Here is a 25216-nt window from a genome sequence, read left to right on the forward strand (position 1 = left end):
TTCTTACATTCCAAGTTAACTCACTCGTATATGGATTCAGAAAACTTTCCTCCCTTTTGAATTGGATTGATGTGTAGGCCTATTTTCTGCCCTTTGTCCACTACAATGCTATATAGGACCCATGTTACTGTTTAAAGTAGGTCTTTTAATATTGTTGTTCATTCGACGTTCTCCCACTGAAAATTAACTAGTTCAACGAAGTTGCAGCGGTACCATAGAGAAGAAAGTGCTCAGTTTGTAATTTGTTCTTTTTTCTTTACAGTGGTGCATTAGTGCCCCCTATACTCATAAAATGTAGCAAGATCAATCTTTAATTGCCTGAATTCTCTATCGGCTCGCCAATAACTCAGGTTCTTAATTACATCGTGTATACCAAAATACCATCATCGATATTACTCCTTTATTTCTCGATCTAGTTAAAAAAGTTACAAAATAAAATCAAGTATTAACATATTAAAATATGAATACATAATATCTCCCTACAACGGTTAAAATATATACTTTACATATCTTAAGTTAATTATTAATCTGATGATTTGTGATTTATTACATTTCAGGGCGTTTGTAAAGTAAATACCTATTTTTAACACTGAAATTTTCAAAAGTAAGCAACATATCAAGTTCTATTTCCATTGAATACATTATGAGGGTGTACCATTTCGTTATTAAATTACATTTAGACGTATGCAGCAGCATTTTCTACTCACTTCTAGAATCTTTTAGGAACAGAATCCACAGGTTCTTTTTAGAATCTCAACTAGAATATTTGTAAACACTTCGCGGATATTTCGCTGAAGACTGTTAATATTTCTTGGTTTTAACTTGTACACTTAGCCCAACTCGAAAGGAACAGGTCACATGGGGTTAGATTGGGGTTGCGTGCACGCCATTCTGTAGGTTCCCGGCGGCCAAGTCATCTGCCAGGGAAATTGTAATCAAGTCATAGTCTCACCGGAATTGCGTGGTGGGGCGGAACTCCATCTTGCACGAACAGCAATTGCCTTTTATTTTCCAATTCTTGAATCACAGGACATAGTATGTACGTTAGAAGAACCTCTAAGTATCGTTCACCATTCATGGTATTGCGTATCATGTATGGACCAATGAATCTGGTAGACGTCTGGTAGACGATTGCATTTTTTTCATCGTTACATCTGGATCGAAATGTGAACAATAATTACAATTGCGACTGTTCAGTGTTGCAATCCTCGCCCGCTCTTACCTTCACAATTTCTGCACTTGCACCATCGACCTTCAAACTTCGTACCTGGCGGCAATCTAAGTTCTGCCTTCTACGCTGTATACACCAGCCATTTTGTAGTTTTCACTGGAACAACTTCTGAACTCATACTAGTAAACAGAATTACACGCCAGCTAGACTTTCTGTTAGTTTCTAGGATAATCTAAATTGGAAATCGGTATTGAGTTTATAATCACCCTGTATGTTCCCTGTAGAAACAAACATAATATTGCTTAGTCATAGAACGACTTTGGTGGACCGAATTTCTTAAAAAGAACTTGTTTCTTAAGATTTATTTACATCTTATTAAACCAATGCTGACAGTAGCTCTATAATTTGTCACTATTAGAAATAAATTTTTCGTTAAAAATTAATTTTAATTTAAAAAAACTATTTACATTTCTTGATAAAGTTGGCACTGTATAGATTAGAAACATTTATCAAATATTTAGTCTTCCCTTTCAACCATTTCAAATTTGTCCTTGATAGTTATAGGAAATGTCTGATAGCAATTAATCTTTGGAACATGATATAACACTAAAATCTGCTTTCTTTAACTAGTGCTGAATTTTGATCTATCAGTTTATCTCAGTGAGAAAATGATAAATAATGTAAAGTGTGTTTCTTGTATATAAGTCTTCACTTATTCGTCTTAGTTATATCTTCATCATTGCAATACATCAAAGAGAAGTAGAAAAAACCTGTGTTAATTAAATTTTATTATGAAATCTTTAGTGCTATTACTTTATATTACCATAACTAGTATAACATGTCAAGATTTTCCGGTAGTAGAGTTACCAGAGTTTGGTGTTGTCAGAGGGAAGATTTCTTACACTGTAAGAGAAAATAGATTAGTTAATGAATTTCGCGGAATTCCTTACGCAAAGTCTCCAAGCGGGGAGAGAAGATTTCAGGTAAGAATTTCGTTAATGATATTTATATTATTTTAAACCATGATTATGTATTCAGTTTGCCGAACAGAAGTGCTCAGTACACACAAAACGTTGATTTCTTATAGTAAGTCTTTATGGAAATTAGAAGGATGATAAGGAAATAATATCTGCGTGCAGACTTGTAGTACAGAATGGTATGTGGACGGATATATATATATATATATATATATATATATATATATATATATATATATATATATATATATATATATATATATATATATATATATATATTGCTTGTTTAAACTTTAAAAAAATGCAATAACAATCCTAAATATAAGAGACATTACGCATCAAAACATCCGTCTTTCTACATTACCCTCGCATTAAAATATTCACATAAATGCAGTTTGAAGATGTACAGACTAGGCAGCTACCTGATTCCAAGACCAGCCAGCTGCAGAACTTATTTGAACTGTTCGTTGCTTCATTCAGTTCGATTAAATTCAATAATCTTAACAACATGTGAAGACCGAAGTACAATACCAATTCAAATGTATGAAGCATTCTTAATCACAACTTTTCAACATTAGAGTTCAAAACATGAAAAAAATGTCCAAAACAAGTTCTGAATAATAAACTAGACATCAATCGTAGGAGTTTCCGTTAAAAAATATTGTCAGCTTAAAATCCATTGAATGAATTAAATTTTTAAGTAAATTCTAACCAAAACTGAATTGACGCATTTTGTTAGGAAGTTCGAACTATTGAGAGCAATCTTGTTTCAAGCAGATAAACACAAAATTGCAAAACTCCTACTGACGATTGAATTGAGAATAGGTGGTCAGTGGTGATTTCAAGTCTGTGTAAAGTTAAAACGAGCTTAAATAGTGATTAAAATGAGGCTTTGGGTTGAAATGAAAACACGGAAATGTATAGTGATGCAAACATGCGTATATGTAACTGTGATTACCATATTCATGGAAACATTACCTATGTCGGATCATCTGGTACAGAGATTAAAAATAATTCAATTAATATCATTCATGAATACGCTGAATTTTTACCGTACTATCCTATAAGCTACAACAAATATTGTCTTTATTGCCATGAGTCAATTGCAGACATTCCTATTAATAGTTAGAAGTTACTATAATAATTTGATAGTAGTCAATGATGTAATTAATGAAATAAATAAGATAATTGCATGATAAAAAATCTATGGAATTTGAAAGAGAGACACATAAATATATCTGGTGTTAATAACCGTCATGGTGTAAATTACATTAGGTTTAGAGATATCTCCTTATCCAAAAATAATCCTCAATATAATAATAGTGGTTATTTTATTCACATTAAAGACAGAGGACATATGGTTAGCGTACTTCATTAAGTTAGGATCAATTACAAAGTGTCTCGTAATATATTTGTATATCTCAAATAGATAGTTAATCTACTTTAACTTGTATTTTAACACTGAATGTTTAATTAAACGTATTATAAAACTAATATAACATGCATCGAATTATTTGTATACTGGCCATGCCAAAAATGATAATAAATTAGAATAATTTATGTAATCATTACATTAAAATCCTAATTCTGAGAAGACATCTAAGTGTGCCTTATTTTTAAATTGGTGCATGATATTCATCCTTGTGATATGTGTATTTGTTTAAACTTCGGCTTTTTAAATTATCTGCCTAAATAAATAGTTTTCATCTGTTTAATCACGATATTTTAAATGTTATATTTCCGGCTCACAAATAAGTGTTTGCGTACAATTGGATATCTTATCTCAATGTTTGACTCTGAGTGTGAATTTGATAGCTTACTTATCTTTGATTATTTTATGTAGGTAATGATACATTTTGGAGTTCTTTAACATATTCAATTGTAAAGAGTAAACTTATTCTTACAAGAAAAGTTTTCGATTAATACAAAAACACAATTTATGTGATTGAAATTATAGACACACCAAATTATGTTCATATCGTGTTGAAGAGTTATTAAACGGAATTAATATGATAAAAGAATAATGAATTAAACTGTATTAGATTAGTTATGTGTAACGAACGCTTTTTATTATAAAATATCTTTTAAATATCATAAGGTGAGATTTATTGTGTACTACATATGTTTCTATAATTTAATATACATTTATCTGGTATACGCTGTTGAATCAATACATCAAAACGTGTAGCGGTACACATAATCATAATAAAACTATACAGCATTCTTTACTAAGTTGTTTATTATTGCAATTTATGCAGTTCGTATATAATTGGGAGATGTTTATATATTGAAAGCAACATTTTAGTTGGCAAAAATGTAATATATTTCTCAGTAACCAATATACTTGTTCTATCATTTTTATTGCAATGCAACATTGATTGATTTTAATTAAATATTTGTCTTATAATATGTTTAGTGTGGAATAAAGATGTAAGAACTAGTAATTGAAAAGAAAGTAAAAAGCTTCTACTATTTGTTCTGCTAAGTGTTTTGATACGTTTCTTTCCATTTATAGGTCTGTCTGTTCCACAATAAGACTCGTAAAACTGACTTGATTCGCAACATAATGAACATGCAACTATTTTCCACAACACAACTCACGCAATGATATTATTCGATTCTTCGTTCAAAATTTTTAATTGAATAATACATATTTCTTTTACTTTTCTTTGTTTTCAATGTTTATATAATATATTCTATTTTATTTAAAATCAAGCCTCCACAAAGGGTAGATACTTGGGAAGGAGAATTCGATGCAACCAACCAAGGACGACAATGTCCTCAGCCAGCAACTAGTAAACAGCTACATCCTTCTCCTCAAACTACAGAAGTGAAAGATGATCCAGAAGACTGTCTGACAATAAATGTATTCACACCTCAAGTGAGTTGAATATAGTAGTATGTTTACAAATTTTCTTATCTTTAGAATGAATATGTATGATGTCTGTCTGAAGAGTATCCGACCTTATTTGTTTTATAATAAATCTATAAGGTAGAATTTGGTTACATTAGAGTATCTTCAGTGACGGATCTAACCCGGGGCCTTAGAGTCTAGACTCTCCTAGTTTCTCATGATATACCTATCATAGTCTGGCCCCCCAGTGCTCAGGTTCTAGATCAGCCTCTGAGCATCTTGAAAAGGACGTTATCATGTGTTTACGCTACAAATGGTGGAACGTTCATTTACATTTTCTTCCGTGGAGAAATTGGTATGCCTGTTTCATTGTGTGTTACTATCACAGGTCAAAAATGATAAAAATGTGAGTATACTAGTCAACCTAGAAACAAAAAAAAATATCAATTTGATGAAAACATCCAATGTCACCAAACCTGGAAACATTTCTCCAGATGCTTAGCAAAATAAATATGTTGGGTGATTGTGAGATCGGTCGCCTTGGCGTTCTGCATCATGAGTATGTATAGGAACTACGTACTGTTATAGGAAACTACTCCTTAGAAGTTTTCCCTTAGCTACGTAGAGCTTTAGATAGAAAATGACTAAAGCTGTCGAAATCAAAAAGCAATTAAATGCTTTGGAACAATACCCTGATAATGCGGCTAATATAGTTGTCTTCTCGGCACCCATCGCCAAAATTATCCAAAAGCATTTGGCAAGGAGGGCTTCCACGCTTGTTTCGAGCTGTGAAAAGACCACAAATCTCGGTGCATTGAAACAGAATGGAATATATTTCAATTGCATTAGGAAGACGAAAACACCGACTGACCGTATTATTTTTCCGAGACTATATCAGATATTTTTCAGACAGTTCTTGTATGAATATCAGACAGTTGTTTTAAATTTTGTTGTGTTTGAGGTTCTGGCATTGTTGAGATTTTGAAATAAGTTTCATTTAAAACTTGTCATAAATAAGTAATAAGTACCTTATCTAATAGTGCTTAGATACTTTTAAAAGGAGATAAAAATATTTAAAGCCATACTTTTTTCCAAAAAAAACAAAAAAAATGAAAACGAGCAGCCGATGTTTTCCTTTTACTCTAATGTTTGTTTTCACTTTTTCTTTTTTTTTTTAAAAAAAAATCGTAATTGAACAAAAGTGTCCTTACTATTGTTTTGACCTCCTGAGTAGCTTTATATCGTTCAAATTAAAGGTCTTTACTTATAACGTCCTTGTATAATGATAATATTACATATCTCGTCAGAGTTGAGTTATTATTAATCCAATGTTCTCGTGATTGCTGCCAGAGTGAGTGTTGCTGTGCTGAGCTTTCGTTACCATACAGCGGCAACATCTTCAGAGCTATGTGTTGGAGTGTTCTGGTCGTACAATTTATATTGTAGTCTTTAGGAATTGCTGTGTTTCTATTTGTTGTTTTGGTTGGCCAATGGCGTGCTCTGATTTCGCTGGCGGAAACTGCTCTCTGATTGGCTGATGGTCCTTTTCGTACTGAGAAGATGGATCCAGATGTCAGGTAGATGATAACCTTCGTCTCTGTTGATGGATGGCTTGTATGTACGGATGAATAGAGATTCATGTATTTTCCTTTCCCAGAACTGTTTGCTTTTCTTTAGTATTTCAATTTGGTCCCACATGGCCGTATGATTGTATTGCATGCATTGTTCGGCTATTGCATATTTTTCAGGTTGTTTAAGTCTGGTGTGTCGCTGGTGGTCTTTCAATCTGTCTTCAATGTTCCTTCCCATTCACCCATGTAAGGGGCGTTATATTCACATTTGATCCTATAGATGCCCGGTGTCTTTAATCCCAATGAGTCTTTTGCAGTTGGTAGTAAACACCTGATATTCGGTGAAGGGCAGTGTACAGTCTTGATGTTGAATTTATTCAATAGTCTTGCTAGTTGGTTGGAGGTTTTTCCCATATATGGAATAACTGCAATATTTTCCTTGTCTGCCGTGTTGTCCTCTTTTGTGGTGCAATTTCTGCTGCTGTATTTTCTCATGGCTGTCTTGATCTGTTTCGACGAATATCCGTTGAATTTGAATACCGTTTCCAGGTGAGACAGTTCTGTGCTTATATTATCTGGATCTGCTATTTGGTATGCTCTCTGTATTAGAGTATTTAAACACCCCCATCTTCTGTGCAGGATGAAGAAAACTGGTCGCATCGAGGTAGTGTGCAAGGGTTTCCTGTAGATTGAATGGCCTAGACTTCCATCTGGTTTCTTGTATACGAGTACGTCCAGGAACGGGAGTCTTCCTTCTGTTTCTGTTTCCATTGTGAACTGGATGTTGCGGTGTATAGAAGCTGTTCAGATGCTGCAGGAATTCGTCGAGTTTCTGTCTGCCATGGGGCCATATGACGAATCTGTCGTCTACATATCTCTAAAATATTTTAGGTTTGTATTTTGCTCTTTCTAGCGCTTTGTGTTCAAAATGCTCCATATAGAAGTTCGCTATTACTGGACATAGAAGAGAGTCCATTGCCACACCATCGCTTTGTTCATAGAAATTGTCTTGATAACTGAAGTAGGTAGACGTTAGGGTGTGTCTGAAGAGATGTACTATATCCTTGCTGAAGTGAGATTCCAAGAGTTTAATAGATTCTTCTAATGGTACCCTCGTAAAGAGGGAGACCACATCAAAGCTGACGAGTATGTCATCTGCGTTTGTCTTGATACTGTGTAGTAGTTCTACGAAATGGCTGGAGTTTCTGATATGGTGTGTACACTCTCCTGTTAGTGGCTGTAGCAGTCCTGTTAATTTCTTGGCCAGGTTGTACGTGGGGCCTCCTATGGTGTTAACTATGAGTCGTAATGGAACTTCTTTCTTGTGTATCTTCGGAAGGCCGTAAATCTTTGGTGGTATTGACCCGAAAGGTTTAAGCTTCTTCATTTCTTCTTCACTCAGACTGGAACTTTTTATTAATCTGGAGCTTTTTCTTTTCGATCGCATTGGTTGGATCTCTGTCAATTTTTCTATATGCTGGATCTTCCAGTAGGCATGTCAATTTGGAGTGTAGTCTTCCCTGTTGAGAATGACGGTCGCATTCCCCTTGTCTGCTGGTAATATTATGATGCTGTCATTTGCTCGTAGGTCATTAAGGGCTTTCCTTTCTTCTCTGGATAGGTTGTATTTCGGCTTTGCTGCTTGGCCCTCATAAGGAACGTAACGGCTTGTGTGCGTATGTGGTCTGCTGCTTCTTGGCCTAAGTGTTTTATTGCTTGTTCAATACCGCTTACAGTTTCCGTGATGGTAATGTGTTTTGGTGTTAGAGAGAATTTCAGGCCTTTGCATAGAAGACTTGTAGTTGCTTCACTTAGTCGTTTGCTGGAGAGATTCACCACTGCTTTTTCTCTGCTCGGATGAGATGGTTCAGGGTTTTGTCTTCGGTTAAGCTTTTCGAATTTCTTCTTAAGATGAACTGTGTGTAATTCATGCTGCCTACTACCATATGCATACGTGATGGAATCTACCCATTTCCAGTCTCAGATGTGAAGCTCTGTTGGTAGATACAGAATTAGATGCTTCATTTCTCTGTCGTGCTGGTCTAGTCTTCTGTGAAGTTCCTGTATTTGTTCCCTGACTAGAGAGTGGCTTGCCCTCATAAGGACCCGTTGTGCCTTCTGTGACTTGATGCGACTGGTTACCTTGGCGAAATCTGGTATGATACTTTGGTCTCTGCATCGTAGTAGGAAGGCCAACCGAGGTAACACAATCTTGAAGAAATTCAACATCAAGACTGTACACTGCCCTTCACCGAAGATCAGGTGTTTACTACCAACTGCAAAAGACTCATTGGGATTAAAGACACCGGGCATCTATAGTATCATCTGTGTATATAACGACCCTTACATAGGTGAAAGGGAAGGAACATTGAAGACAGATTGAAAGACCACCAGCGACACACCAGACTTAAACAACCTGAAAAATCTGCAATAGCCGAACAATGCATACAATACAATCAAACGGCCATGTGGGACCAAATTGAAATACTAAAGAAAAGCAAACAGTTCTGGGACAGGAAAATACATGAATCTCTATTCATCCGTACATACAAGCCATCCATCAACAGAGACGAAGGTTATCATCTACCTGACATCTGGATCCATCTTCTCAGTACGAAAAGAACCATCAGCCAATCAGAGAGCAGTTTCCACCAGCAAAATCAGAGCACGCCATTGGCCAACCAAAACAACAAATAGAAACACAGCAATTCCTAAAGACTACAATATAAATTGTACGACCAGAACACTCCAACACATAGCTCTGAAGATGTTGCCGCTGTATGGTAACGAAAGCTCAGCACAGCAACACTCACTCTGGCAGCAATCACGAGAACATTGGATTAATAGTAGACGCCAGCAAAGCTTCAAGATCATATAGAGTTATTATTGTTCAGATGTTCTATTGTACAGATGTTCAGTAGGTCCATTGAGTTTTTGATTTTTGACTATTTTAGTCTCGTTTTCCTTTTTGAATCGAATAAGAACGTCTTGAAAGGACATAGTAGTAAGCGCTACTTCTGGTGAATTTGAGTTATTAGGTGGAAGGGCTGGAATCGAAGGATGGTTTGTAGATAGTTCAATTTCGAAAACCTATGTGCCGCTAGCGAGGATAGCTACTTCGTGTATGTCATTGCATTGAGTTGCATGAGAATGTTTAACTTTCTTTCCCAGCTTACTCGAAAGCTAGAAAATTTGACCATTATGTTTCCCCGAGCAGCTCATGTTACGAGGAAATACCTGTGTCTTGTTTATACAAATGACTACAGTGTAATTTTATATATCTTGCTTACGCTTAGATAAATCTGATAATCAATGCCGATGAGTCTTGAATGTGGTCCTAAACTTCATTAGGAGTGTAACTCTTCATCTAACTGACCCCAAAAACTATGTATCGAATGCAAATGGCAATCAATATTTATTATTTTTACGTCCCTCACAATTCACCCTGTGCCGAAAGTGCGGTAGGATAAACCAAGGTGTACTCAATACCAAAAATCACAAAATCAGTACGTTTTAGGAAGAATCAGGGAGCAAACATCGTCACAATCGTTTTCATTTAAAAAAATACACTTGTATATCAAGTATATCAACCTTGAGATTTCTTATGGCTAACATGTTTGAGCTTATAATCTACAATAACATCTTAATAACTATTGTCGAAACTAAATAATTATTGCTAGGTATCATTTAATAGATTTCCAGGTGTATATTTAATGTGTCATGTGTCACGTTTAGTTTTACATACACATAGAGACAAACATAAGTGACTCACTTTGACGAAATGTGATCAGAAATATACGAATTCGGAAGTATTTGATTTAATACTTTCATTAAAAGTTTCTAACCGTATTTTCGAAAGTAATCAGTATTTTTGTCTCGTATGGACTCTGACTTCTCTGTGCATTTTTCAGGAAGAATGTTTTTATTTCTAGGTGAAGTCTGCAAATGTTTAATTAATTTCCCAATTAGGATACAAACACCGTGTGCGTGGGATTTTTCGGGTTCTGCCGTTTCTACTAGAAAATAATACAATTTGTGGATCCTCATATAGCTAGTTCATTGTTTTACATTTAAATATCTTTCTGTGGGTATCTGTGGCGTTCCTAACGAATCCACGTAAATAGTCTGCACGCATATTTGATTTAATCTAGTTCATCATTTTAATGTTTCTTCATTGCATATATTACTTGATGAGAGTTTCGCCGAACTCATCACTTACCTCTTCGAGCATTGCTATAAACAAATTCGCAAAATAAAAGTGTAGAGCTGTATTGTTACAGCTTGTCAGAAGTTGTTCAGTAAATTATCCAAGCAATTAAATATCCATCCATTTTTATATTTCAGCCTCTTTGTCACATTGGAAACCGTAGTTCAAACCTCTTAACAAATCCCAAGCTTTCAGATAAAGAGTACTAAATGATGGACTGAATTCTTAGTCTTGATGATATTTGTTATTTGAGGAATCACGAAAGCTCCTTTGTTGATATATAAGCCTCTCTGCTGACTACAGTCATAAAAGTTTTATTAAGGACAAGTTTAATACGTTGTGGATGTTGCATACAGAAATAGGGTGCGTATAATTTCCACTCTTTTAGCGTGAATTCGAGGTTCTTAGTTGCGTTGCACAGGGTCATGTAAAACACTTTATGTTAGAATATGCGTCGTTCTTCGTTCCTTGTATCCAAACTATCATATTGTGTTCTCTAATCTAGCACAACTGTGCATGTATCGTCCTTTTTCAGTGGCCATGTATGTGGAGTACTGGAACTGGTATATCTTCATTGTTTTTTTGTGACTGGTTGCAGACGTAACATGGTCAGGCAAGTTATTTTATTACCTACCTTTCATGTTTTGCATAGTAACAATCACTTATATGGTTTTCTGGCTGGTGCCAAATCATCGAAACACCAACGTTATGTAAACTATACTTTCGTTTCTTAATTTAACTAGAAGTGAATCACGTTTAGTACATATTTTATTAGATGCCATTGACTACCTTCAGCAGCCTTACTGACGAGCTGTAATTTGTATATACATAATTGAATACATATATATACACGATATATTAAGCGTTACTAAGGTCCATGTAGTTCGGTAACGAAACAGGTTACATACCTATTCTGGAAAATCGGTGCAGTCATTTTTCAATAATTGCAAAAATTTTGGAATTTGAAGTACTAAACACTGCTTCTGACTTAACATTTTTATATACAGCAGATTCAGGTACATTCTTAGATATATCTAATGTTCATGCAAACCGTGGTTGGTACAGATAATTTAATCATTTGGATGAAAGAATAAACCACCGATTTACATTTTGGAAGGTTCAAGTTAGTGCCGTTATGTTTAAAGAGCATAACTAAATTTAGATTCCTTTCCATCAGGTCAAAAACAGTAAAAAACATCTAGCGTCAAGAATAAAAAAATCATAGTTGAATTGTGTTGACCAGTGTTACTTTTATTAGTACAGATATATAAATCTACGAAAGTTTGGCCACAAAAATATTTGAGGTACTCATAAAGCGCAGTTTAGTACGTAATCTTAAATCCAAAATGTTAATAAAACAAAAACTTAGGTGTATATATATATATATATATATATATATATATATATATATATATATATGTCTATTACTGTCAATGATAAATTCTCTTTAAATTTATGTAATAATAAATGTGATAGTTAAAAATTGTTGAATAATCTTTGAGTAAAAATTTAAGTGAACTCACAGTATTTCTGCCAAAAGTTTCAACTAAGTATCTCGTGTTAAACCAGTATTCTGGTTTAAAAACGAAGCCGTCGAAAACCTCTGTTATGTCTGAGATGCACATAAGCTGATACGGTATCTCACTGAAACTTGGTTTTCTCAGAAGTGGATTTGTAGAGTGGTTAGAGTGATCTTGTTTAATACTCATTGTCAGTCACCCAAGTATCTTTCTACTTCTTCCTTTTTCGTGGTTTTCCATTTTCACTAGTCTGGTGTGTGAAATAGCCAATATGCGACTACACTAGTACACACAGCGCACTTTAAGGGAGCATACTTCCTTACTACTTTACATACTTGTGTCACATATGTGATCAGAATAAAAAGTAAATTCGCTTCACAGACCCGATGGTACGCTATTGTATCTTAATATAATGCATCACAATAGAAGTAAAGTCCAAGTTGTCTGTATTCAGTATTACCTTAATAGTATTATTACAAATATAGCTAATTATTTTAAACTTCAAGTAACATGTTATGTAAATTTCAGATCAATTCAACTTCAAAACTTCCTGTCATGGTGTTTATACATGGAGGTGCTTTCACAGCAGGGTCATCTGCTATGTTCAATCCTGGTTATCTCCTTGACTATGATGTCATATTGGCAGTTCCACAATACCGCCTTGGAATTTTAGGTAAGATTTACTTCGTTCCGTTTTAAAGACAGGTAGCAGTGAGCAAATTCCTACAAATGCGAAAACTGTAAAATCCGAAAGTTAACAGATGTGTGCATTGCAGATGTATTGCATGATATCGGCCTCTAAGTGTACAACGTTGATAATAGTGTCAGAATTGCTTGTTTATTTTGTTATTGCAAGTTCCTAGTTTTCCTAGCTTATAGCTTGCTGGGCGTTAAGACTATCTGTATCGTCGGGCAGTCAAGAAATGTAGAAACACCTGTTAGTCGTAGGAATTACCTTTATACACAAATTCATACGTTCAAATATGATATTATAAGGATATTGTTATAAAAATTTATTTATCCCGATTTTTCAAAAATGGTATATCTCTTCTTCAATTTAGTAGTAGACCTATTATTAATTGAAGGGGCGACGAACAATGTTGTCAATAGTAAAAGCCAAATTTTACAAGAGGTCACATCACGATTCCAGTACTTTTGTAAGATAGTTTGGAAGTTAAAGAGTTACCATTGTGTTAGCTGTCGAAGATATTCCACCAACATCCTTCTTCCATCAAGACTCAAAATCTTATTTAAATCTTGCTATATATAATATTGTTCTATCTCTGTTTCGCTAAAAGAAAACTATTGTAATTTCTTTGTATTGGGAGCACGCAATGAAAACAAACAAAAGAGAACATCACCTGCTCAACTATTTAAGCACACGAACACGTGATGAATAAACTATTGATCCAAACAGCGCGACCATGTTTTACGCTAATTCAAATCTGTTTTGGTGTAAAGTAATTTTATGCTCCAAATTAGCTTAAAAGTCACATTCTCTTTTATGCGACAATAACTGTTGCAAACAGTTTGACTGTGGGTAGGGATGGTTATTGGAGCAATTGTTTTCAACTATGAAAAATATTTAACTAGCAAGTAGGTAACACGTTTTGTGCAACATCAGGTAGCTAGTTGGCGTTGGTAAGTGATTATTGTATTGACTTTTTTCGCAGGAGATTCGGCTTCGAACTTCTGCTCGTTTGAATTCTTTACCAGGCTTCAATTTCAGTCTAGTCCGCATTCAGAGTGACAACCATAATTTTCTTCTGCGAAGAAAGAAAGAGATGTACGAAGGACGGGGAATTTTTGTAGGTCAATAAAAATCTTACGCCCCACGGTAATGCCGGCTAGGCTAAAGGAGAAGGGATGATGAGTAATGAATGAAATGGTGGAATTAAGAAAGTGGGACGAAACATGAGAGCCTCGAGAAAACCCACGTACATGATGTTTGTCCACCACAAAGTTCAGTTGGCGCGAGCTGGGATTGAACCAAGGACCCCATGCACCATAGTAAGTCAATGAATTGAGATAAAGATTCAGACACTTGTTTTCTTTAATAGCTACAGATTTGATATTTTTAGTTTATTTCAAACATTTTCTATCTCATATGTGAACAGTGTTATTTAATCTTCTCATATGCTGCAGGTATTCAGATAATTATATGCAAACTGGTTATGGTGTCATTAGAATGTGACGCTGTTTGGACAACAGCGTCACAATAATATATATCTATGTGTTTCGTGAGTTATGTTTTCATTGTTTTAATATTCTGATAGAAGCTGTATGTAAAACTCCACTTAAAATGTTATATTCTCGCTCTAAGCTAAACACACTCTCATTTGATGGCTGTGTCTTGAGTACTTGTAATAATAACAGGTTAGCTAGTGTTATTAGTATGCTTTAGAGTTTACGCTCAATATTAAAGCGGACCACCTACGTTACACATACCAAAATGAAGGATAAAACATTTTCTGTAGCTTGTATCATATGCAATAGAATTTGACTTCTCTCAATAATTCTCTTTCCTACTCAGATGCCAATGTGCTGTAAGATCTTTATGACTAACAAGTGTCTTGTGAAAAATGCAGTATTAATTATGATGCCACACTAACACTCTCTAAAGTAATGTCATGTAAATTTCGATATTATCTGCAGCACTGAACTATAGGTCATTGTGATAAAACTCAAATCAAAATTGACGTATGCATTTAATTGTCAACTCCAAGTTTTTGTTGCGTTATATAAAGAGATATAGACTCTACAAAATACCCGTATATGAATAGATTTCTATTAATCCTCGTATGAGAACCAAACGAACGTAACTCTAAGATTTTTTTTTGCTTGGATTATGCACATAATTCGGAAATCCCCATTTCTTGTTATTTGAGTGTTATTGAAATTGATTTTGGCATTGACTTGTCTGCTATGCAACAACGTGTTTACCGTCTTATTGAAACAACACTTGTTTGAAAAAAAACTTTCTTGCCTCTCTCCTGTAAAACTACGAAAATGGAGTTACGTTCATCTGCTTCCCATACGACTTTTTTAATGTTTTATTTTCTTCAACAATTATTTCACCACTCCTCCTCCAATCCTTGCCCTCCCACGTTTCCCAATTTGGAAATACCGTTCACCAACGAAACATCTATGAGTAAAAGAAGGAAAGAAAAAATGTTCAAACTAGTTGATTGGACATTAAATGCAACCGCTGTAGATGTCATCCACAAACTATGAATATCAGTAGAATAAATAAGAATAAAATAGGGAAGGGACATACTGAAAACTATAAATTTATTTCAATTTTCGATTTTTTCTTTTAATAAATACAATTTAGTAAGAGATGTAATAAAATAGCATATAATTAAATGCTCTATTACCTTTCTAATGCTTATGGTCACATCATAAGGGAATATTTATAATTTGGATTAATCAAGTTAATGAATTTAGTTCTAAAGTAGTTAAGTAAGTACCAATGTTTGCTAATACACCTTTTATTTTATTAGTTGCTTATCTGGTAACAGAAACTGTACCTAAATAATCAAAATGTCATTACGTTTCTTTATAACTTAAAACATTGTTCTAAGATCTGGTTAGCTGTATGATTGCAATTTTCATTAATGTTGCAAAGTTTTTACATTTGACACTTATTTTCTTTAGACTTAAATACATTCATGTATTCTTGTATTTAAGTGATCTGGCTAAGTAGTGTTGCGGAGAGGAGTATGTACAACGCAACGTGTTTCTGCATTGTGGAATTGAAGTTCATGTTGTATTTTACTCATGAGTCATCGTAGTTACTTCACATTCTCCTTAACCTCTCTTCTGCATAACAATCTTGAAGTAAAATTCATGATTTGTTTATCTGTCGAAAATCAAGTTGAACGTAATTCTTGTAATAGTATTGTTTTAATGATATGCATCTGGTAGAAAACTACCAATGTTTTCTTTTCCTCTACAGAATAAGGATACATGCTGATAAGTGTAATAAATAGTATTCCAAAGTTATTTATAATTTTGAAATCACTAAGGATATATATTTTAAGAAGTCGACGAAACATTAAAAATTTATAGTTGGTTGAGAAATAATTTAGGTATATCCATTATTGTCAAAGCTTTAAGCACTTGACACAATAAATTGTAACAAAGACATTACATAAAAATTTTATTCTTGATTCGATCAACATACTAATTCAATAACTATTTCATTGCAATTTACAGGGTTTCTTTCGATGCATACAGAAGAGATTCCTGGTAATGCAGGAGCACTTGACATCGTATTTGCTTTAGAATGGGTACAGAGAAATATAGAATACTTTGGAGGGGATCCTGGGCAAGTAACCTTATTCGGAGAGAGTGCTGGATCCATTCTAGTAAGTTTGATGATGGTCAGTCCACTAGCGAAAGGTAAGGTCGCAACTTAGTTTTAAGAGCTTTTAACTGCAAGTGAACATCTAGAAGTAACTAATATTACTTTCTTTGTTTACTGTAATTATCAGGCTGTCTGTTTTAGTAAACTAAATTATTGTTCAAGATAGAAGTTTCCACAGTTGGATTGTCTCTTTTCTTGAAGAAAAAAACAAAGAGTTGGGGATGTCACGCTCATTTAAGTATCATATACAAGAAATTTGAAGTAACACTGAAACTACAATTTGATAGATTATGAAGAAAACAGCCACTATAATTCACAGAGATTTTTGTAACCTTATGTAGATGTACGCACCGGAATCATCAACAAGCATACAATAAAACTTTCTAAAGCTTCAGATTCTCTTTGTCCTTGTAAATTTGTCTCTAATACAGCCACTGTAAAAGTCATTGAAGATAGAGTCTGATATGATCAATATTCCCTTTTTTGAATATTTCCACTTAATATTTCCCTCAGTACAGCATGTGGTGACTCGCGATGTATAAAAGTAGAGTAAATATAGCAACCCACCAATTAGTTACTCCAAATAATCATGGATTATTAGCGAAAGGCAAGAGTGATATTTAAAGGCAAACGTTTAAAATACAAATTACAAAAGGATCTCCACCGGGGTTAATGTTAAATCCTTTTTTGGGATATAACTGTACAACCATGCCTTCACATGTCAAATGAAATGAGAGAAGTTGCTAACATTGTAGGATATGCGTGTGATGTAATAATCATTATTACAGAAAATTCAAATCAATAATTAGAAAGAAATAAAACAATGCATTAGAAACTTAAAGAAAACTGGCATGATGAAAACAAGTTAAAACTATCAACAAATAAAACTAAATATGTATTATTAAATAAGCAACAAAGAATTATATTATTAAACTAGATAGCAAAACGTCCAGAGTATTAAAAACTAAATATTGAGGTATGTGGCTAGATGAGAAAAAGTTATAATATGCACGTAGAACAGACATGTAATACAATAATGATCACCTCACCATAAATAAATATTAAATATAATAGGTAAAGATTACAACTTACGAATGAAGCACTTTCAATTGTATTACGGTATAAGTTAACAATCATAGTCACAATAAGCTATTGCTTCAGTGTGTGAGGACACGGGATATTACTAAAATGATACAATACGAGAGTAGATAGATTACAAAGAATGGTTTTGTTGAGATTAATGAAAGCCATTCAATAGTGCCTGTGGTAGCATTTTGGGTATCGTTACTCATAAAGTCACTGCATTCGCCAATTCTAAAAGCAGGAGGAAAATACTTGTTTAAAAAGCAGTAGTAGAGACACGAGAGTTATAACGTTGAAATATTTGTCTACAACAAGCTGCAATCTTGTTGAAAAAAAATCAAGTAAAGTAAGGAGAGTGTTTGCAAAGCTGCTGAATGTAAAAGAAAGTCTAGACATTAACTATCAACTAACTGGGAAAGGACTAGTTCAGTATCTAGCAGGATACCGGCCCTTTTAATCCACACTTTGTACACTTGCGCTTTAAAATAATGAAATGTATTTCTCTGGTAAGGAAAACCAACTACTGAGATCTAATATTTGAATGTAGGGAAGTCATATCTAATAAGGAAAATAAAGCAAGAAGGAGACATTTGAGTAGTAACAGCATAAGGGTAATCATCGTAAAACTCGTATGATCGTAATGATCATAAACTCTGTAAATATTTTGTGCCTAACAATACTAAAAACAAACAAAATTTTATTGACCTTAAAAATGGAAGGAGTACGACAAAGATAATATTAACGTTGGATTTGATATAATATCCGGCCATTTATATACTGGTGAGTTTTTGTAATTATCCTTTTCTTTCCTTTTCTTTTTGCCTTGTGTGTGTGTGTGTGTGTGTGTGTGTGTATGTATTACTCAAATGCACAGAAGACAAACTAACAGGTATGCTTGAATTGCCATATTGTTTCAAGATAAGCACTCTTGAATGATGTTCAACATATTTGTAATACATTTTCTGAATTTAGTTGACACATATTTCAGCATTGTCCAAATAACCTAGACTACCTTCTACAAAATTTAGCATTTTAGTTCCAGCAAAATCATCTATGAAAGACTTTAGTTCAGCTCCAAATTTCACTTAATGTTCGAAAATTTTAATACGTTACGAAAGTTGTTTCATACTATACGCATTCCGTAACAAATTTATTTGATGGAAAAATGATAGGATTTTCTTAAGATGAAAGTAGCCAAGAGGCGTAGTTGCATTTTAGGTATGTCTTTGTTCGTCTTTTTATAGAATCTTATTTTACAAAAAAGGCGTGAGTTAGTTTTGTACTTTTTTTTTTGGAATTTGAGTCATAATCCTGGACTAACATGTCTTAGTGTCATAAAAGTTGTACAAAAGTGAATTATACATAATTTAAATGTCATTGGAGCTATACAGTCTTAAACTTACTGCTTTTCTTAGGTATTATCAATCGACATAAAATGAAAAGAATCATCATTACTACAGTGAAAAATAATATATTTTGATTCTAATCCTTGTAGAATTATTCAAATAAAACGGTATACAACTATTAAATTTATAATCTCATTGTTATTAAAATTTGTGTTGAGTTTTTGTTCATATGTTATAGTGTGCTAAAATAATAATAATAATAATAATAATAATCATAACTAGGAATGCAATGGATGTACCCGATTGCAATGAAATGAGCTGAGCGAGCTTAAACTACGTAATCATTCCTGGCCATTATGCAATAATAAATGCCATTTTTAATTGTTGACAAAAAAATCGCGTGAAAACTTTTTCCCCATGTTAAGTCTATGCAAGTGTTTTTCGGTGATTATTCCTCGATGGTACTTCGGATTTTTGATTTCGACCTATGTTGTCACTCAGCACGACATACTCTATCAGCGTGCTAAGTTTGGTTGAGATCGGCCAAACGGTCTAGGAGGAGTTCGCGGACAACCAAACGGCTAACCCGAGTATAAGAGCTTCGCTTCGCTCAGCTCAATAATAATAATAATCATAATAATAATAATAATAATAATAATAATAATAATAATAATAATAATAATAATAATAATAATAACCATCATCATCAAAATTATCTTTTTGGAAGATCGTTAATCACTGATCTTTATAATCTAATATTTGAAATTAGAAATCATTTCTTATGCAAATTCACACTTTCTGACAAATGAAAAAAAAGCCATAGTATAATTTATTATTGCTGGTAAATATTTTAGTAATGGTTTTGCATAATATCCTTCTGTAGTAACTTCTAATTTTACGAACATTCCAACATAATAATCTCCATGCAAATGTACTACTGCTAGCAATGATATGACAAGAATTTCTTTGAATATTGAAACACAAAATGACATTTTTGTAAATTCAAAACAGGTGACGATATAGAGATAATAAATGTTTGTAAGCTACATTTTAGTTTCCTTTATTCAGGGATATATTTAAAGGTTAAGCAGTAGTTTACAGATTTGTAAAGATACTCACAGAGGAAGCTTAAGGAAAGACTTGAATATATTAATAACAGATATAACTTATATATTAAGATTCTTTTGCAAACTTTCAAAAAAAAATTAAGTACGGAGTGTATTGCTTCCTCAAGCAAAGTTCTCTTACTCTGGCAGAAATGTTCATAAATTAATTATGGATAAAATTATACCAATATTATATTGTTGGTAAGCAAATTTTCGAAATAATCATTGTTTTCTTTGTATACCATGTAAGCTTCTAAACGTCATAGCAATCGCAATGTTGCTAATTATACTACGTTAAAATTTTAAATATTTCAATTACTATCTATCATTACATCATTCCAAACTATCACTTTTAATAAATTAATTATTTTTAACAACTTAATTTCTTCTTATTTGCTTTTAAGAATGAAAAATTTACAGCAAATTATAAGCACACTTATGAGACTTCGATCTGAAATGATCAATCCAAAAAGTAGGAAATATGTACTTAAACTGCTTCTCTGTTCAGGGACTTCACTCTAGTGCAGGTTCATTTACATTCACCGAAAATTATTACTTTTTTCTCCAGTACTTCTTTCTTGCTTCCTAGTAAATACACATGTTAATAAGTAAGTCGTCTATGCTACTATGCAGCGTCTTAAAAATATGTATTTAATATGTAAATTTAAGTAATTATTTTCAATTCGTATTTTCAGGATTGTTTCACCGTATAATAGGGGAAAGTGGGACATTCTTTGGCCCTTACATGGCTACAGGATCAGAGAAATTTGCTCGGGAAACAGCGTTGGGAATTGGTTGCAGTGCAGAATATATTGAAAATATAACATTATGCTTCAAAAATGCTCCTGTAGAAAATTTAGTTTCTGCAATGGACCTCTATATGGCAAGTTGTTATGTTCATTATTTTTCAACAAAAATACGTATTTTGTCGGTACTACTACTACTACTACTTATTTTATTATTATTATTATTAGTAGTAGTAGTAGGAGGAGGAGGAGGAGGAGGGGAGGAGGAGTAAAAGTGGTAGATGTAGTAGTTGTAATTTTTGATGCACCGGATTGTTCGTCCCACTATACACTATAGATTATAATTGTACCACTCTTTTATAAGTTCGACGACCAACTACACACTGTTAGACAAATATTAAAATATTAGTGCTCAATAAAATTTGTTTGACCGTTGTCGTTTGCACAGTATCATTACTATACATTTTCAAATAAATTAATTGAAACAATACACTTTACATTGCAAACAAATCATCACAATGCATTATAAAAGAAGTAGACAAATACTATTGCTCAAATCTAAATAATGTTACGTACAGCTCATGTTCCATTATGAATTACTTGAAATGAAACAATTCTATTTGCCTAGACAGGAAAACAGCGTATCTAGCGACAATTATTAGTATTAATGGTGACTATTAGGTGACGTACGAACCTCTTAAATTAAGGAGTACTCTTATTAATAGTAGCGGTAATAGTAATAGGGTTATCTTGTTCTCGATTCGCATTCGAGAGGGACACCTTAACTAAGTGCAAGAGTGCTTATCTCTAGTGTGTACGATCCCTGGTTTGATCTCTGCCCAAGTAAGTTTGTGGTTGACAGCATTGTGTCTGTGAGTTTCCCGTGGTATTCCCGCTTCCTGCTGCTGACTTTTCCATCATCGTTCACGTGTCTTAATCATCCGTCTCACTTACCCTAAAGAACATAATCGTGTGACGTTAAACTGAAAGATATCATTTTAATTCATTTTGATTCATATTTTTCAGAATAAGTTTGAATAAATATAGTGGTCAACAGAAATAGGCCCGAAAACGAAGTGACCTTGGGATATAGAAATTCCCAATGTATTTATTCATTAGATTAATTGCTTTGATCACTACAATGCATCTGTGCTATGTGCTTTAAGCGAACGAACACAAATGTAATATCACACAACACGAGCTAAACCTACGGCAAAACGTTAGATCGTGAAGGTACCTGAAAATACTAGCAATGAAAATTGACTAGTAGTGAGTGGAGGTAAGATACTGTAGTGTACTGTTGAATATGAACAAAGGAAGCACGATATGATTTAGTGGAATCTCTGGAATGGAGAATCATACGCAGAATGAAAGCCTAGCACACAGCGTGTGCTAACCTAAACCCTAGGCGTGTTTTGCACTGTATTTTTCCAATTCTGGATACAATTTAACACACGGGAACAATAAGTTGAAGGCTAGGCAATGTCACTCACGGACAACATTGTATTGGAAAACTGTTACTTGGCGTTTTGTTATCTGAATGAACGACATAGTGTAACTAACTAGCAGCTTGAAACAGAATTGTACAACAAGTCACAGGTACCAATCCAAACCATGCGGAATCGGCTGCGAAAAGTAGGTGTCTATCTGCAAAGATCAATGGTTGTGTCCCTTTGGCCGTTTAACAGCATTGAGCTCGTGGAAATTAGATGATAAATATCATGAGTTGGGCATGGCAAAACACGTACTGTAAAATCCATGGGTAATTTTGATCTCCGGCGGTCGTATGTGTATTTTCTAGCTTACTTACCTAATTTCGTGTCTATTGTGTTAATACTACATTAATGAATAATATCTCGATAGATTCTCATCAACGACATCTATGTAGAATGATGAAGATGTAAATTATATTATTTTTAAGATGTGGTATTCCAAAATGTTTTCTTTTGGGCGAATTGTCGTAATGATGTTATAAAATGGCAATACTCTATTTGACTACAGTGTTACTAGGAATAGTATTAAACAAAGAAATCAATCAGTGGTGTATTTTGATGCTCCGAATAGTCTTACCAACTGTAAAATTGACTATTGCTGAGCGAATAGATTAAACAGTAGTTTTCATGTGATAAAAATACGGATATCCTCTCGTTACGTAATAATCAAATGCATGAATATTTCCTCCGAGATTTCGTTTATTTTTTGCAATTTTATACATCGCATTTTTCTCTTTATTCTGATTTTTTAGCGTTACTTCAGTGAGGTTAGATTTATCAAGTAGCTTTCTTTCTTTTGGAGTATAAATAAAATTTTTAATATACAGTGTTTATAGATAGATAGATAGAAAGTAGTTTCCTTTATGTAATCAGTTTTTTTCATGTTTTACAGTCTCTATTACGACTTTCCTTTCCGACATTCCCGTTATGATATTCTGTTACTGTGTGAACTTTATGTCCGCATTTAAAAAAAAATTGAAACCGTCTCATATCGTATGTCTAATAGACCAAGTGCAACCTTAAACTAATTTTGCAAGGAATATATACTTACTATTTTGAAATAAGAATTAATATATCTTACTGAAAACCAATAAACCAATACAATAATATTTATGTCAGTTTTGCTACTTTATATTTACTATTTTTGAGTATCGCATCCATATTTAATAAGTTTTTATGTCATAAAACAATATAAAATAAGTTGAATTTATACGATAGATACGTTAATTAAAATATATAAGACATACAGTATATACTATTGACTTTAATATTTAGATGATTTACAGTTCCTTTTAACTACTTTATTTAGAACTCACACTTTGCTAAGTCTCAGACATCAAAAGAAGGAAGAATGCCGGTAATTCAAAAGGCTGGGTCATTAAAATTCTTAGAAGCTGACCCAGTAGAACTGATGCGGTCCGGAAATTATAACCAGGTGCCTGCTATATTTGGTACCACAAAACAAGAGGGATCGTATTTCTTCTCAAGTAAGTTATAGGAAAATCAGGCAACTACACTAGATGCATATTTACTACTTGAGTCTTATCAGTTAGTTTCATTCTCAATATTTTAACTTGCAATATCAGTAAATATTCAGAATTGTTGCACGAATTGCTTATTGAACTTGATGAAGCGAGCCATCATCTTTCAGGAAAATGGTATAACTGAGTAGCCACGTTAAATCATCATTCATCTGATTATCTTTACTTTGTATGTAACATGCATGCCCTCTCAGTTGCGAGTATTCATGTCTGTATCGCAGTTGTGGTGGGAGATCTGATAGAGTATAAAAGTCGATATCATTCTCTGTGCACCATTCTTTCTTAGCTTTAGCATGAGTCCATAGTCTTGCTAATTAAAAAAATAGAACTTTAAACAAATTCGCATCTTTATTTTTCATATTTGATTTCGGTTTGTGAGGGTTGGTTTGATTCAGGATTCTAGTTTTATGGCGATTCTAATAATAATAATAATAATAATAATAATAATAATAATAATAATAATAATAATAATAATAAAATTATAATAATATAGAACCTTCTGTTTTTTGTCAACTGAAATGGTGATTTCGTGCTCCTCCTATTCTCCTTAAAGACGTCTGCTCACCAGCGATGTTTGAAGAAGGCTTGATTACGAAATTAGGCGTGTTAAGATTACTGTTATTTCCCATCACGAATGTCTCAGTATGATATTGCGGTGAGCAGTCACTGTTTTAATTTATTAAAAAGAATCACCATTTAAGGTAAAAGAATCTCTAACTTCAGGTTCGACCTCATCCGAAAGAAAAGAGTGGAAAATGACTTCGAAGCTCAATCTACTGAAGATAAGATGATGGCAGGTATTGTGACTCCGATTGTCCGATAGCTTGAAATTAAAGAAAATAATTCTGGTTTAAGTTGTCAAAGTGGCCGTCCAAGTAGTATTAAGAGTCTGTCTCCTTCTAATATAAATAAATTTATAGCCTATATACGCACCTGAGTATTCGGAAAGTACGGAATTGTACTCTGAAACCGGTAGATAAGAAAAAACTATGTAACTGCTTAATTTGATAGGTTTATAAAAGTACACCAGCATAATTTCAACGAGAGTTAGTTGAGACGTGATTTAATGTTGTAATCTCTTAAACGTTACTGAGCAGAGAATCAAGTGTAAATTAGGTGACCAACATATTGTAGCCATATTTCTCATTAAATATAAGACGTTCGATGAATTAGTGGATATTCAGTCACTGATTCTCACTTTAAACCTCGCCACTCTAACAGAGTTCTTGAAA

The 25216-nt window shown here is 33.5% G+C and overlaps 3 protein-coding genes across 3 annotated transcripts; 2 read left to right on the top strand and 1 right to left on the bottom strand.

The window, feature by feature from the left end:
* Nucleotides 1-1871: 1871 nt before the first annotated feature.
* On the top strand, nt 1872-7266 carry LOC145692447 (para-nitrobenzyl esterase-like). The gene is made up of 3 exons (XM_081767754.1): nt 1872-2154; nt 4865-5029; nt 7213-7266. Exons 1-3 carry the CDS (start codon nt 1963-1965, stop codon nt 7264-7266), a joined length of 411 nt encoding a protein of 136 aa, XP_081623880.1. The 5' UTR covers nt 1872-1962.
* A 184-nt stretch (nt 7267-7450) lies between these two features.
* On the bottom strand, nt 7451-8020 carry LOC145692448 (uncharacterized). Its single transcript, XM_081767755.1, has one exon. It carries the CDS (start codon nt 8018-8020, stop codon nt 7451-7453), a length of 570 nt encoding a protein of 189 aa, XP_081623881.1.
* A 4811-nt stretch (nt 8021-12831) lies between these two features.
* Nucleotides 12832-20613, top strand: LOC145692449 (cholinesterase 1-like). The gene is made up of 3 exons (XM_081767757.1): nt 12832-12973; nt 16519-16704; nt 20609-20613. The coding sequence occupies exons 1-3, from the start codon at nt 12856-12858 to the stop codon at nt 20611-20613; spliced, it is 309 nt and encodes a 102-aa protein (XP_081623883.1). The 5' UTR covers nt 12832-12855.
* The last annotated feature ends 4603 nt before the right edge of the window (nt 20614-25216 follow it).

The sequence above is a fragment of the Thermobia domestica genome, chromosome 8 (assembly GCF_964235325.1).
Source record: "Thermobia domestica chromosome 8, izTheDome1.hap1.1, whole genome shotgun sequence".
NCBI lineage: Eukaryota > Metazoa > Arthropoda > Insecta > Zygentoma > Lepismatidae > Thermobia > Thermobia domestica.

What these genes read in the sequence shown, in the direction of transcription:
- LOC145692447 (XM_081767754.1), top strand. Translation starts at nt 1,963, where the DNA reads ATGAAATCTTTAGTGCTATTACTTTATATTACCATAACTAGTATAACA. An exon ending in GCGGGGAGAGAAGATTTCAG is followed by an intron (nt 2,155 to 4,864) that starts GTAAGAATTTCG and finishes TTTAAAATCAAG; the next exon opens with CCTCCACAAAGGGTAGATAC. An exon ending in TAAATGTATTCACACCTCAA is followed by an intron (nt 5,030 to 7,212) that starts GTGAGTTGAATA and finishes TCTTCTGTGCAG; the next exon opens with GATGAAGAAAACTGGTCGCA.
- LOC145692448 (XM_081767755.1), bottom strand. Translation starts at nt 8,020, where the DNA reads ATGCGATCGAAAAGAAAAAGCTCCAGATTAATAAAAAGTTCCAGTCTG.
- LOC145692449 (XM_081767757.1), top strand. Translation starts at nt 12,856, where the DNA reads ATGGTGTTTATACATGGAGGTGCTTTCACAGCAGGGTCATCTGCTATG. An exon ending in ATACCGCCTTGGAATTTTAG is followed by an intron (nt 12,974 to 16,518) that starts GTAAGATTTACT and finishes TGCAATTTACAG; the next exon opens with GGTTTCTTTCGATGCATACA.